Below are 13,519 nucleotides of genomic sequence, written 5' to 3' on the forward strand. Positions count from 1 at the left end.
TCCAGAGGAGGGACAGTGGGTGAATAGGTTTGGACGTGTCCAGAGGAGGGACAGTGGGCGTATAGGTTTGGACGTGTCCAGAGGAGGGACAGTGGGTGTGTAGGTTTGGACATGTCCAGAGGAGGGACAGTGGGCTATAGGTTTGGACGTGTCCAGAGGAGGGACAGTGGGTGAATAGGTTTGGACGTGTCCAGAGGAGGGACAGTGGGCGTATAGGTTTGGACGTGTCCAGAGAAGGGACAGTGGGTATATAGGTTTGGACGTGTCTAGAGGAGGGACAGTGGGCGTATAGGTTTGGACGTGTCCAGAGGAGGGACAGTGGGTGTAACGGTTTGGACGTGTCCAGAGGAGGGACAGTGGGTATATAGGTTTGGACGTGTCTAGAGGAGGGACAGTGGGCGTATAGGTTTGGACGTGTCCAGAGGAGGGACAGTGGGTGTAACGGTTTGGACGTGTCCAGAGGAGGGACAGTGGGTGAATAGGTTTGGACGTGTCCAGAGGAGGGACAGTGGGTATATAGGTTTGGACATGTCCAGAGGAGGGACAGTGGGCGTATAGGTTTTGACATGTTTCTTGGTCGTTCTCTCAGTGTTGTGACTCCTGCTGAAGAGAACAGCTGAAGAAACAACATGCCTTGAAACTGCTGTGTTTGGTGCACATCAAACTCATTTACTGTCATTTTCTAATAACATCCATAAAAATAGTTTGTCATAAAGACAAACACATGAACTTATCTGAAGGGTTCTGCTTGTTTTGCAGAATATGATGTCTGTGACGAGAAGATGAAAGACTCTGGCAGGTCTGAAAAGTCTTTCTGCTCTGCTGTTCTTCACTTCCACTCCTGGTTTTCTGTGTTTATCAGACGGTTCTGTTCATTCAGTCCAGTCTCACTCCTCATGGTTCTGTTTATTCAGTGATGAGAAGAAACCAGATGTTCTAAATGAAGACTTCACTTCAGTTCATATTCCAACCGTGTCACAGCCAGAAACACCTCAGGTATGTAAAACGTTTATTTCACTAAAACAGAATCTCCAATTCTAAAAGAATGGGACATTAAAATATCAATTGAAAACGGGAATCAATGATGTGCAAATCTCATAAAAATGTATTTAATTTACAGTGGAACACAGTGGATGCATGTTCTACTGTTCTGGGTCTTTTTTTTGCTGGAGTTTTCATTTAAGATTCAGTTCATCAGCTGGAGGCTTTAACAGAGTCATGCAGTCTGAGGATTAACAGTGTGTTTCTGAAATATGCGAAGACCTCCATGAAAAGATACTGTGTAAATGGGGAGCCTGTGTATAATGAGTATATTGACAACAATACATTAAATCAGTATAATGAATATAATAAATATAATGCGTTTAAAGTATATCAAGTATGAGTGTAATGAGTATAAAGAGTATAATGAATTTATTGAGGATTATGAATATAACCTGTTTAATGTATATAATGAGTTTTCTTCCTTTCTGTTTTGTGCTGAAGGTTGCAGTGTGCTCACCTTTCGCTAGGAGTAAAGCAGACCTGATGTTGTGCAAAGCCATGTGCATCGGTATCGCCTATTCGTCCAACATCGGTGGCATCACCACTCTGCCAGGAACTTCTCCCAACCTCATCTTTTCAGAGTATCTCCACCAGTGAGTGACTAATTACATAGCATGAAAAAGTTTTATTTATAATCTGAGTATTTGCATAGTTTTTTTTACCAGCATTTGATGGAAAAAAAGAAAACATGTCTGCTTAGTTTGCTGTGTGAATGAGGGTTAGATGTTCACTAGTCAATTCTAGGATAGAGGTGTATCGTAACGTCCTGTCCACATGTACACTTTATGAATATGTAAGTATTTGTATTGTTTTATATGGAGTTAAATCAACGACAGTTTACATTGATACTGAAAAAGAGATTTTGGCATTGAAAAATGAAACATTGAAAAAAGAAACACTGAAAAAAGAAACACTGAAAAAAGAAACATTGAAAAATAAAACATTCTCATTGAAAAACACAACGTTGAAAAATGAAACATTGAAAAATGAAACAATGAAAAGATTTTGGCATTGTAACTTTAAAATGCCAAAATCTTTTCAATGTTGTCACTGATTCTGATTTAACTCCATAGTTTCAGGCCTACATCACTCAGTTAAATAAAAAAAAACTGAATTGACACATATGTTTTTGTGTGGATAGAGAAAACAAAACTTTATTAAAGCAATCCTAACCTGACAGCAAAGATAGATTTCATGCTTGTTTTTGCTGCAGATACTATGGCGATGTAGCAATGTTACAGCGCCACATACAGCTCTGCTACAGTCACTGCAGCAACCCGAGTCGTTCTGTTTCTGTACGAATGAAAACATTTGTAGGTGCTGTGCTCACAAGAATATTTAGAACATGTTGACGCTTGTCAAAAAGTAAATGACACTGTATGTTCTGTATGTGTTGAACAAATGGTTAAAAACAAATCAAACTGAGCCGACACTGTTTCCTCTCAGAGTTTACCCAGAGTGTGACTGCATTAACTTTGGGAACTGGCTGCTGCTCTGCCTCCCCATCAGTGTGATCGTCCTCTTCCTCACGTGGATTTGGCTCTACTGGCTCTTCATGGGCTCAAAGTGAGTCCAATACTCTTAACTCCTGTTTGAAACCCATTTATTCAGGATATCATTACACCTGTTACACATCACAGCTTTAAGATGTTTTGCTGTAGTGAAGATAAACCTGTTCCAGGAGACAGAAGCACTTTGTTGTGTGTTTGTAACTTTATTAAAACATGTCATGAAACAATGGTCCAGGTTTAATGAAACAATTGTAACAAATTAACATTTGAAGTCAACATTAGTCAAGTTAGCCGCCACCGCTAACCAACAGATTTGTGTGAAACAAACAGCTTCAGGTCGATGTGTCGGTATGGAGCAGAGCAGTCTGAAAAAGAGAAGGCAGCAAGTAAAGTTTTAGAGGAGGAGTACAAATCACTGGGACCCATGAGGTGAGCCAATATTTATTCATTTTTATTCAATTTAGGAAACTAAGCTGTTTGTTCCTGTTAAAACTGCAGTCACTTATGTGTTTATCTTCTTTAATTAAAGCAGAAAACAGGTGATAATGTTTTTATTCACGTCTGTGTGTTCACAAAACATTTCATGAACCAGTGGATCAATTTTTAATTAATCTCTTAACAGTAGATTTACACCTACGACTGTCATTTTTAGAGTCAACCACATTCAAGATGGCTGCCACACGTAATTCGCATTAGCCAAGTCTACACAGACTGGTTAGCACACTGTAAGGAGCTGAGACTCACTGAACACTCACTCTGAGCACAGCATCGTGAGATATCTCATAAGATTAAATGTAACTTTTTTCATATTTGACTAAAAAGACAACACCTCCATCAACAATCCATGACCGTTCATAAATCATTTTTTAAAGCCCTGACCCGCGTAGACCTGAGCTTTCAGAAAGGAAGCTAGCATCACAGAACTAAGAGTCACAGAGCAGAGCAGCTGCTTCCACATGAAGCACTACACAATAAATATCTGACCAACATCTCCCACATTTCATCTTTCAAACCCCAATAAATGAACTCAGTTTAGTAATTAATAAACTGGAGTGCTATACATCATCATCACCATCTGTCTTCTCAGCTATAAATCTGTTTTTGTTGCACTTTTAAACAGATGTATGTTTTACATCTTCACATGTCGACTGTCACAGTTCTGTTACGCCTGTCAGCAGCACAGAGGGGTAAAAGTGATGCCTTGGTTTCATGTCAGGCATGCCGCTTCGGTAGTTTCAGAAATCCCTCTGAGGGGACCAGAAGTCCGCATTGAAGTGTTTTGAGAAAGAGCCTCAAATATCTGGTGTAAAAGGCTGTGAGTGATGCATGGTTTGTTTTTCAGACCTCAGGAGATCTTCACTGGGGTGGTTTTCTTGTTGATGGTCTTGTTGTGGTTAACAAGAGCTCCAGGTTTCATACCTGGCTGGGCTTCCCTTTTCTCTCAGTGAGTCACACGTCTTTATTTTATTTTTTACATCCTTTTGTTATCTGGGATCGCTTCTGATTCACGTCTTCGGTTCCTTCTTGAGCAGTCAGACTGGCTACATCACAGATGCCACCGTGGCCTTGGCTCTGGGCCTCCTCTTCTTCATCGTCCCTGCTCATGGACTTCATAAAAAATATGGTAACAACATGAAATGGTTGATTTTACACATTATAGTTTGGTTGGTCAAATTGAACAGCACCTAGTACCAGAAAGTACCAAAGAAACATGAAACAACAAAATGAAACAGGAAGTGAGATAAATGGTGAAAAACTAAATCCACAGAAGGAGATTAGCTAAATGGTGTTTTAAAAAACTAAACTCCAAGGAACCATTCATCTATTTTCTTTACCAGTCACCGTACGACAGGTTTTGGCCCATCTAATAATTTTCATAACATTTTTATTTAAATATATGTAAAATTTTAAATACAAATAACCAAGTGATAATACTCACCAAGGCAGTTGAATTATGGAAATAATTTGTATACTATGGTGGAATTTCAGTCACTAATGAACTCTGTACTACACTATTGCTAAATATCTGACTTTATTAGTGTACAATTGTGCACATGGTGTAATAAACTATGAATCAGATCATCAGAATTATGGTTTTTGTCAGCTAATGTGAACTTATAGCTGATTGTTTCTCTTATTTTTCTCTTTCCCGTAGAGTCCATGATATCCTGGGACGAATTCCAGGCCTTGATGCCGTGGAAGGTGGCCCTGCTGGTGGGTGGAGGATTTGCTCTGGCTGAAGGCGCACAGGTTGGCTGTTGATTTGTTGAAGCATAAACTGTATAAATTAAGCAGGTTATCGACAGGGATATTAATAACACTGTTATTATGCCTCCAACACTTGACATTCTGAAAGATCCTGTTGGTTTAATCTTAGAATATATTCAGATTTTGTCCTGAAAATTTAACCCATTTTGCATTTTATATGCTTTATTCTTATCACCTGTTTCTGAAGTCTGTGTGTGTATTCTCCCTAATGATCCTAGGAGCTCTGCTAGAGTCTCCCAGGCAGACTGGTCCTAGATGACAGACCAGACAAAGAGCAATTCAGAATATGTATATAGACAGAAGACAAGAAGGAACTCAGTGTCTCTCACCTAGATGTGTGTAAGGGCCCTACCCTAAAGCCAGGCCTGGAGGAGGGGCTCATCCATGATTGCCTGGTGACCTGGGCCCCAGGTTTAGCTCTGGCTCTTACATGGGTTTGCCTTCTTGTGGGTCCACCACCTTCAGGAAGGGTTTTACAAGTCGGGTGCATGATGCTTGGGTGACAGCCTTGGTTAGTTTTAGTATTTTTTGGTGGGGGGCCTTGACGCTCTGACCCTGGCTCACCAAAGCTGGACCCTGGGACATGGAACATGACCTCTCTGGGAAGAAAGGAGCCTGAGCTTGTGAGTGAGATTGGGAGGTACCAACTAGTTGTAGTCGGGATCACCCCAGTAGGGATGTAACAAAACATCAATCCACATCACTATATTGATTAAATGATTAATGATTCAATTACATAACGCCAAAATTAAAACACTGAGCCATGGATCATACCATGTCGATCGCAGACTTGTGAATTAAATTGAATTGAACTTAACTGTTTCACTACAGATATTTTGGTATTGAGGAAAATTGTATCGTCATTCAAACAAACAAACAACATCAATATAATATTGTATTGTAATAAAGCTGCTGATTTACAACCCTACACCCTGACACACAGCATGGGCTCTGGAACCAATCTACTTCAGAGGAACTAGACACTTTACCACTTTAGATGGGCCCATGGTGAGAGGCCCCATGCTGGTGTGGGTCTGCTTATTGCACTCTGGCATGGTGCCTTTGTGTCAAAGTGTTCCATCTGTGGACTCCATTATTCAAAATTTGTGGTAGTTGTATCAGTTTTTTTTGCAGTACATGCTTCACGTGTTATTCATTTTGCAAGTACTTTGCCTAAAACCCCAACATTAATTGTTGAAGTCCACTGTTTGTGTTTAAAACCAAGGAATTAGATTACAGTGATACTCTCAGAAGGTAATTATTGATGGTCTACAACTTATAAAAAATAAAATCCCACAAGATATTGCATGAGACTGGGTTTAACATTATTATCCAGATTTGGGAAATCAGCCCTAACTTCATCATTTCTCTACATAACATGATCTCAGTCTAAAACTCTAGCATGAAAAGAGTTCAGTAAACATTTCTTCATAGAATGCGAGATTTTAAATTGTTTCTGGACAATATGTGACATATTAAAGTGAAAACAGACTAAAATCTATGATTCTTAATCTCATTATGTGTTTGCCTGTAGGAGTCGGGGCTGTCTTTGTGGGTGGCTGAGCTGCTGAGCCCCTTGGGTGATCTGCCAGTGTTGGCAACAATCACAATCGCCTGCGTTATTGTCACCACGCTGACAGAAGTGACCAGCAACGCAGCAACCATCACCATCTTCCTCCCAATCCTCTCTCCTCTGGTAGGTTCTGTATTCTCACCCACAAGGCTGCATATTTTTTTTCTGATTTGAGAATGCAATTATGACAGAATGATAGATCACTAACATTATCCTGAATGTAGTAAAACAAACATAGAAAAAGAATTTATTTTTGGTCCTCAGACCTGTTTTTTTCTGTAACTGATGTGTCTTCAGGCTGAGGCCATCCATGTGAACCCTTTATACGTACTCATCCCCACCACCCTGTGCACGTCCTTCTCTTTCCTGCTGCCTGTCTCCAACCCATCCAATGCTGTTGTGTTTACATACGGACACATCAGCATCATGGACATGGTAGGTCCTACAATCTGCAGAAGATACAGAGCAATGGCTAAAATACACAGAAAGAAGTTTGACAGTTTCTTTGCTTATGCCAGTGGTTCTCAATACGTGGGACATGATCCCTTGAGAGAGGGGCGTTGATGCAGCACCGTTATAGAAGAACCACTGGTTGATACTTTTCTTTTAGTCTTGTGTCTCATTCAAATCTCTGCTGCAGGTGAAGGCGGGGCTTGGTGTCAATGTGATTGGCGTTCTTGCTGTCCTGCTGGGTGTGGGGACATGGGGAGTCCCCCTCTTTTCTCTTGATACGTACCCTGACTGGGCACCAGTTCTTCCAGGCTTCAACTCCACGATACCTTGATGATGGACCCAAACAGTTTTTTTGTTTGTTTGTTTGTACAAAAAGAGACTCCAAAATACCATTCCTCTATTCTAAGACTCAAACTCCCTATAAATAAAACTGGCAAAATTATATTTAGACAATAATCTGGTGAAAGGTTTGACATATTTTCCTAACAGAGACTTATTTGTAGATTCAAACTGACAAATACATTCTGATATCAATGCTGAATAACAAAGATCAAAAACGTTTCAGTAAAACAATCAGTAGACCAATTGAGGGTGAAGAGTTGGTGGACCAACTGTTTACCCTCACTAGGGTCCTTGAGGGGTCATGGGAGTTTGCACATCCAGTCTACATGTGTTTTGTTGACTTCCTGAAGGCATGTGACCATGTTCCTCGAGGTACACTGTGGGGGTGCTCTGTGAGTTTGGAATTTTGAGTCCGTTGTTATGGGCCATTCAGTATCTATACAAGTGGTGCGAGTGTTTGGTTCTCATTGCCGGTAGTAAGTTGCACCCCTTTAGAGTGGGAGTTGGACTCCGTCAGGGACACCCGTTGTCTCCGATTCTGTTCATAACTTACATGGACAGAATTTCTCACTGCAGTCAGCAGGTGAAGGAAGTCCTGTTCGATGGCCTCAGAATTCCATCTCTGCTATTTGCAGATGATGTGGTCCTGTTTGTGTCATGGTGTTGTGATCTTCAGCTCTCACTGGAGCAATTCAGAGCTGAGATGAGGATCAGAACCTCCAAATCTGGGTCCTTCAGGCATGTCCAACTGGTTGGAGACACTAGGACATACTGGAAGATGTGGCTGGGGGGAAAAAGAGGTCTGGACCTCTCTGATCAACCTGCTGCACCCACGACCCGACTCTGGAACAATGGAAGATATTGGATGGATGAATAGATGGGTGGCTGTACAGCCTCAATGTTTAACATAGTATTTCAAACTCAACCAAAAATGACTTCATCAGCATAACCACTCGAGCTTTAAATTTAACTTTTAATAGTAGTCCTTAACTTGAACTTAGTCTTTAGCTTAGAGGACTTGAGCTCAGTCCTAAAAATGCTCTCGAGCTGAGAGACACTTTTTGTTTGGTGTCGTCCAAACGTCCATCCATCTGCTATCTTTACCTGTTTTTTTCTTTCCTGGGTTGTAGGAGTCACTTGTGCCTTATTTTCAGAAGTTGACAGTTTCATGAGAAAAAAAAAGTTTAGTTTTATTCTGAAGTTTTGAAATTCTTCTGTCTGCCAGCTGTCCTTGAAAAGGTGATATTGATCCTGTTTCGAGGCACATTCTTGCTGCAGATTAGGTTACTGACTAATCTTGGCAGACTTTGTTGAAAATGTGCTCAGAACAGTTGGTGTGAGCAAACATTGAAATTTATTTTGTGGCTGAGTGGTTAGGGGAGTCGTCCTCTAATGCGAGATTTGGCGGTTTGATTCCAAAACTATTCGGTCACATGTCGAAGTGTCTTTGGGCAAGACCTTGAACTGCCTCTGGTGTGTGTCCCATCAGTGTATGAATGTGATCTAAAGCACTGACTAGTCTCTATAGATTGATTTATGTAGATTATCTTTGTAGCGAGACAGTAGAGTGCTGTGTGAATGGGTAAATGTGAACACAGACAGTAAGGTGCTTTGAACCCTGGCTGTATAGAAAGAAGTTGAATAAGTACAGCCCATTCACCATCTACAGAAAAATATTTCTGGCTGCTGTTAAATGTTTTAAGAATGACACAAAAATAAATGTCACAAAGTTTGCTGCCTCAGTTTAATGATGGTAATTTGTATCTAGTCTAAAACGTTTTGAAAAGTGACAAGATAAATTGAAATTAAGCACTTATATGGAAGAGCAAATTGGATGTTTTAAAAGAAGAAAGGTGCCTAAAATCTTTGTTCTTCCTCTGTTGCCATGGTTATCTGTGAGGAAACATGTACAGTGGTTTGCAAAAGTATTCATACCCCTTGAACTTTTCCATATTTTGTCACATTACAACCACAAACATAAATATATTTCARTGGAATTTAATGTGAAAGACCAACACAAAGTGGTATACAATTGTGAAGTGGAAGCAAAATTTTACATGAATCAAAACATTTTTTACAAATAAAAAACTGAAAAGTGCGATGTGCAAAATTATTCAGCCCCCCTGAGTCAATACATTGTGGAGCCACCTTTTGCTGCAATTACAGCTGCAAGTCTTTTAGGGTATGTCTCCACCAGCTTTGCACATCTAGTGACTGCAATTCTTGCCCATTCCTCCTTGCAAAACAGCTCAAGCTCAGTCAGATTGGATGGAGAGCGTTTGTGAACAGCAGTTTTGAGATCTTGCCACAAATTCTCAATTGGGTTTAGGTCTGGACTTTGACTGGGCCATTCTAACACATGAATATTCTTTTTTTTAAACCACTCCATTGTTGCTTTGGCTTTATGTTTAGGGTCGTTGTCCTGCTGGAAGGTGAACCTCCGCCCCAGTCTCAAATCTTTTGCTGACTCCAACAGGTTTTCTTCCAAGATTGCCCTGTATTTGGCTCCATCCATCTTCCCCATCAACTTTGACCAACTTCCCGGTCCCTGCTGAAGAGAAGCACCCCCAGAGCATGATGCTGCCACCACCATATTTGACAGTGGGGATGGTGTTTTCAGAGTGATGTGCAGTGTTCTTTCTCCGCCACACATAGCGTTTTGCATTGTGGCCAAAAAGTTCAATTTTGGTCTCGTCTGACCAAAGCACCTTCTTCCACATGTTTGCTGTGTCCTCAACATGGCTTCTGGCAAACTGCAAACGGGACTTCTTATGGTTTTCTTTTAACAATGGCTTTCTCCTTGCCACTCTTCCATAAAGACCACATTTGTGTAGTGCGCGACTAATTGTTGTCCTGTGGACAGTTTCCCCCACCTGAGCTGTGGCTCTCTGCATTTCATCCAGAGTCACCATGGGCCTCTTGGCTGCCTCTCTGATCAGTGATCTCCTTGTTCGCCCTGTAAGTTTAGGTGGACGGCCTTGTCTTGGCAGGTTTACTGTGGTGCCATACTCTTTCCATTTCCGGATGATGGATTGAACAGTGCTCCGTGAGATGTTCAAAGCTTGGGAAATCTTTTTATAACCTAAGCCTGCTTTAAACTTCTCCAAAACCATATTCCTAACCTGTCTGGTGTGTTCTTTGGACTTCATGATGCTGTTTGCTCCCCAATATTCTCTTAACCAACATCTGAGGCCGTCACGGAGCAGCTGTATTTGTACTGAGATTAGATTACACACAGGTGGACCCTTTTGAGTCATTAGCAGTCATCAGGCAACTTCTGAATGCAATTGGTTGCACTCAGGGAAAAGGGGGCTGAATACTTTTGCACGTCGCACTTTTCAGTTTTTTATTTGTAAAAAATGTTTTGATTCATGTAAAATTTTGCTTCCACTTCACAATTGTATACCACTTTGTGTTGGTCTTTCACATTAAATTCCAGTGAAATATATTTATGTTTGTGGTTGTAATGTGACAAAATATGGAAAAGTTCAAGGGGTATGAATACTTTTGCAAACCACTGTATGTAGTTGACCACAGTGAAGCCACAGTCATTTGTGTTGGTTTCCTTAGAAACTAATTAATAAATGTTAGCAGAAACCCCCAGAATTTTGCAGACTGCAAATATCTTTATCAATTTTTAATGGCAGTTTTCTTGTAGCAATGTGTACCTTTTCATGTATTTTAAATTTAAATTATTAAGAACTAACTAATACTGAAACATTTTGTAAATATTCTTGTAAATTTAGCTAATGTTTTGTATAAAATCAAGTCAAATGAGGCATCTCCTGGGCCCTCCAGCTCAACACTCCCACGTCGTAACAGTTTTCTACCATTTGTAGCTTCCTCAGTGTTTCACTGAGTGATCTCCTCCTGCAGCTCCTGAAGAGGAGGCGCCACCCTGAGGAGCTGTGAAGTCATTATCTTAATCATTTACCTTCATCATGCTGCACAGATAATTCATCATCTTTATTATCTGTAATCAAGATGGGACAGAATGACAGCTTAGTGGTTGGTATTGTTCATCACAGTAAGAAGATCCTGGGTTTAATTCCCATTTTGGACCAGTTCTACACACATTAGTGTGGGTTTTCTCTGGTATACTCCAGGCAAAAATATATTTTTGGTGCGTACCCTCTATTTTATTATATTTTTATTAAACTAATTTAACTTATTAAAGTATGTTATATGAAGTTAAATAACTACTGTATTTATATCCCAAAGAAAACATGCTCAGGAGCATATAGGGTTTTTCTGACCATATTTAAAATTAGAAGTTTTCACAAGTCATAGGTGCTCTACAAACTAACTCCCATGAATTTCAGTTACTGCTTTGTGACAAAAGCCCTGGTAAAACTGCAGCTAAATCAACCAGTTATCAGATCATCAGGAACCTCAGAGGTTCAGTTCTTGCGAAGACGTCTGGGACACCTAATAAAGATGGACAGGTACCAGGACCATCTTCTCAGTTGATCTAGCTGAACATTCAGGGCAGAGCTTGTTCAGGAAAGAAAGCAGGCAGGAGCCTTTCTAAGGATGGCCTGATGACAAAAAGAGCAGCAAAGAAACAACTTTCCTCTAAGAAAAATTGTTTTGATGCCGTTTCCAGCATTACAGCAAAAACTAAGTGGTTCAGAGAACAAAACATCCAAATTCTGCGTCCACGGTCAGGGAACTCCCCTGACTTTGATCCCATTGATAACTTGTGGTCAACCATTTAGAGGCAAGTTGACTCTAAAACTCTCCTGGCATCAGTCCCACAAGTTGATTGACAGCAGGCTAAGGTAAACAACAGAGGGCTTAAAAAAGTAGGTCCAACACTGTAAATACTTACTCTTTGTATAAATTTAATGTAATGTATATTTCAGGGACTCAATAATACGTCAGGATAAACACATGTGACAAACAGATAAAAAACACTGAGGCATCAGATTGTAAGGAAACCAATAGTTGTGTCATTCTCTAAACTTTTAGGTTTTGTTTTTCTAAGTCTGTTTGAACATATCTGCTTCGTTCACGAAGGAAGAAATGAAATGACAGAAGTGAAACCAAACAGAAAAATCCTTTCAGTGATGCTGTGTTTTGTGCATTCTAAACGTGTCCATGTGAGGTTTGTTTCACTTTAATGTGATTATTACAAAACAGTTTTATTGTTTGAAAAGATTCTTAATTGTTAATTCAAATACCGAATTTCTACTTGTTTTGAATTTGTAAATTTGTTGTCCTTAAAAGAAGTTTTGTAATAAATAAAAGTTGACTCCAGTTTCAGTGTCTCTCTGCGGGTACACAACAACCTCCAGTATCAGACAACAAAGTTACTGGAGTGATTTTCCAGATAAACAAAATGTAGCAAAAATACACTTGAACAATCTGACTATCACGAGACAAAAAGTTAAGATAAAATATTAATCAAAACTTATTGTTGTGGTTAAGAGGTTTATCGCTTTGTAGGAGTTTTCCAACCACTTCCCACTGGAAGGAGACCCCAGACCCAGAATCTGGTCTGAAAACAACTTGGGGTCCCTCCGGAGGAGCTGAAGAGGAGGAGAGGGAGGTCTGGGTTTCCTTCCTGTTGCCTCTGTGACCGACAGTATGTGAGCGTCTGAAGGTGATGATACAGGATTTGTAAAACTGACTGGATTATCTTAGGCTATGTTCACTCTGCAGGCAAATACGACCCATATCTGATTTGTACATGACACTCTGAATGTAGGCAGTCTTTGATCCAGAATCAGACACAAAGGACCTCAAAAAACAAGATTGTTTATTAAAAAACCCCCACAAAGGTTCAATGTGGTGGCAAACTAACTTTCAAGAAGCGAAAACTCCTGGAGAAAAACTCAGGTCATGTGGCTGAATCCATCTTAAAACAGAACTGAAAACTAACACCAAGACACACTTGGACAGGGAAGAGAGGTGGATCCGATGGAGAATAACTCTGCAGACAGTAATGAGGAGATCAAGAAACCTCTGAAGTTCATGAGAGCAGAACTATCAAAGTTGGCATCGCCGCATGAACTTTTGATCAGTCTGAGTAAAGAAGTGAAGTTGTTGAAAGTTGTGAAAAAGGACAGAAATTAAAAGATAACTGAACTGGAGTAAAGAGTGGATGATCTGGACCAGTGTACAAGGAGAGATGATTTGTTAATTACTGGTCTTTCTAATTACTTCTCTCTCTGTTTTTCTCTTCACAAAAAAAACATAATGGTGTGGAGGGGATGGCTATAAGGGGAGAAGGGAGGCCATCCATAGAAAAAAAAATACCCTACGTGGAAAAAATTTCCGCAGATAACTTTGTGTAAAGGTCAAATATTGGTTCTCTGTACACAAA

At 40.2% G+C, this 13,519-nt stretch overlaps 1 protein-coding gene across 1 annotated transcript in view; it reads left to right on the forward strand.

The window, feature by feature from the left end:
- slc13a1 (solute carrier family 13 member 1) overlaps positions 1-8,923 on the forward strand; it is a 22,256-nt gene extending 13,333 nt beyond the window's left edge. Inside the window, exons 6-16 of the mRNA XM_014007953.1 lie at positions 760-799; positions 915-996; positions 1,486-1,637; positions 2,491-2,610; positions 2,886-2,984; positions 3,898-3,999; positions 4,088-4,179; positions 4,711-4,805; positions 6,358-6,519; positions 6,694-6,831; positions 7,037-8,923. Coding sequence (XP_013863407.1) covers positions 760-799; positions 915-996; positions 1,486-1,637; positions 2,491-2,610; positions 2,886-2,984; positions 3,898-3,999; positions 4,088-4,179; positions 4,711-4,805; positions 6,358-6,519; positions 6,694-6,831; positions 7,037-7,180 — 1,226 coding nt within the window. The 3' untranslated portion in view covers positions 7,181-8,923. The remainder of the gene's footprint in view (positions 1-759; positions 800-914; positions 997-1,485; positions 1,638-2,490; positions 2,611-2,885; positions 2,985-3,897; positions 4,000-4,087; positions 4,180-4,710; positions 4,806-6,357; positions 6,520-6,693; positions 6,832-7,036) is intronic.
- Positions 8,924-13,519: the final 4,596 nt, after the last annotated feature.

Source organism: Austrofundulus limnaeus, unplaced genomic scaffold, assembly GCF_001266775.1.
Source record: "Austrofundulus limnaeus strain Quisiro unplaced genomic scaffold, Austrofundulus_limnaeus-1.0 Scaffold46, whole genome shotgun sequence".
In the NCBI taxonomy this organism is placed as follows: Eukaryota; Metazoa; Chordata; class Actinopteri; order Cyprinodontiformes; family Rivulidae; genus Austrofundulus; species Austrofundulus limnaeus.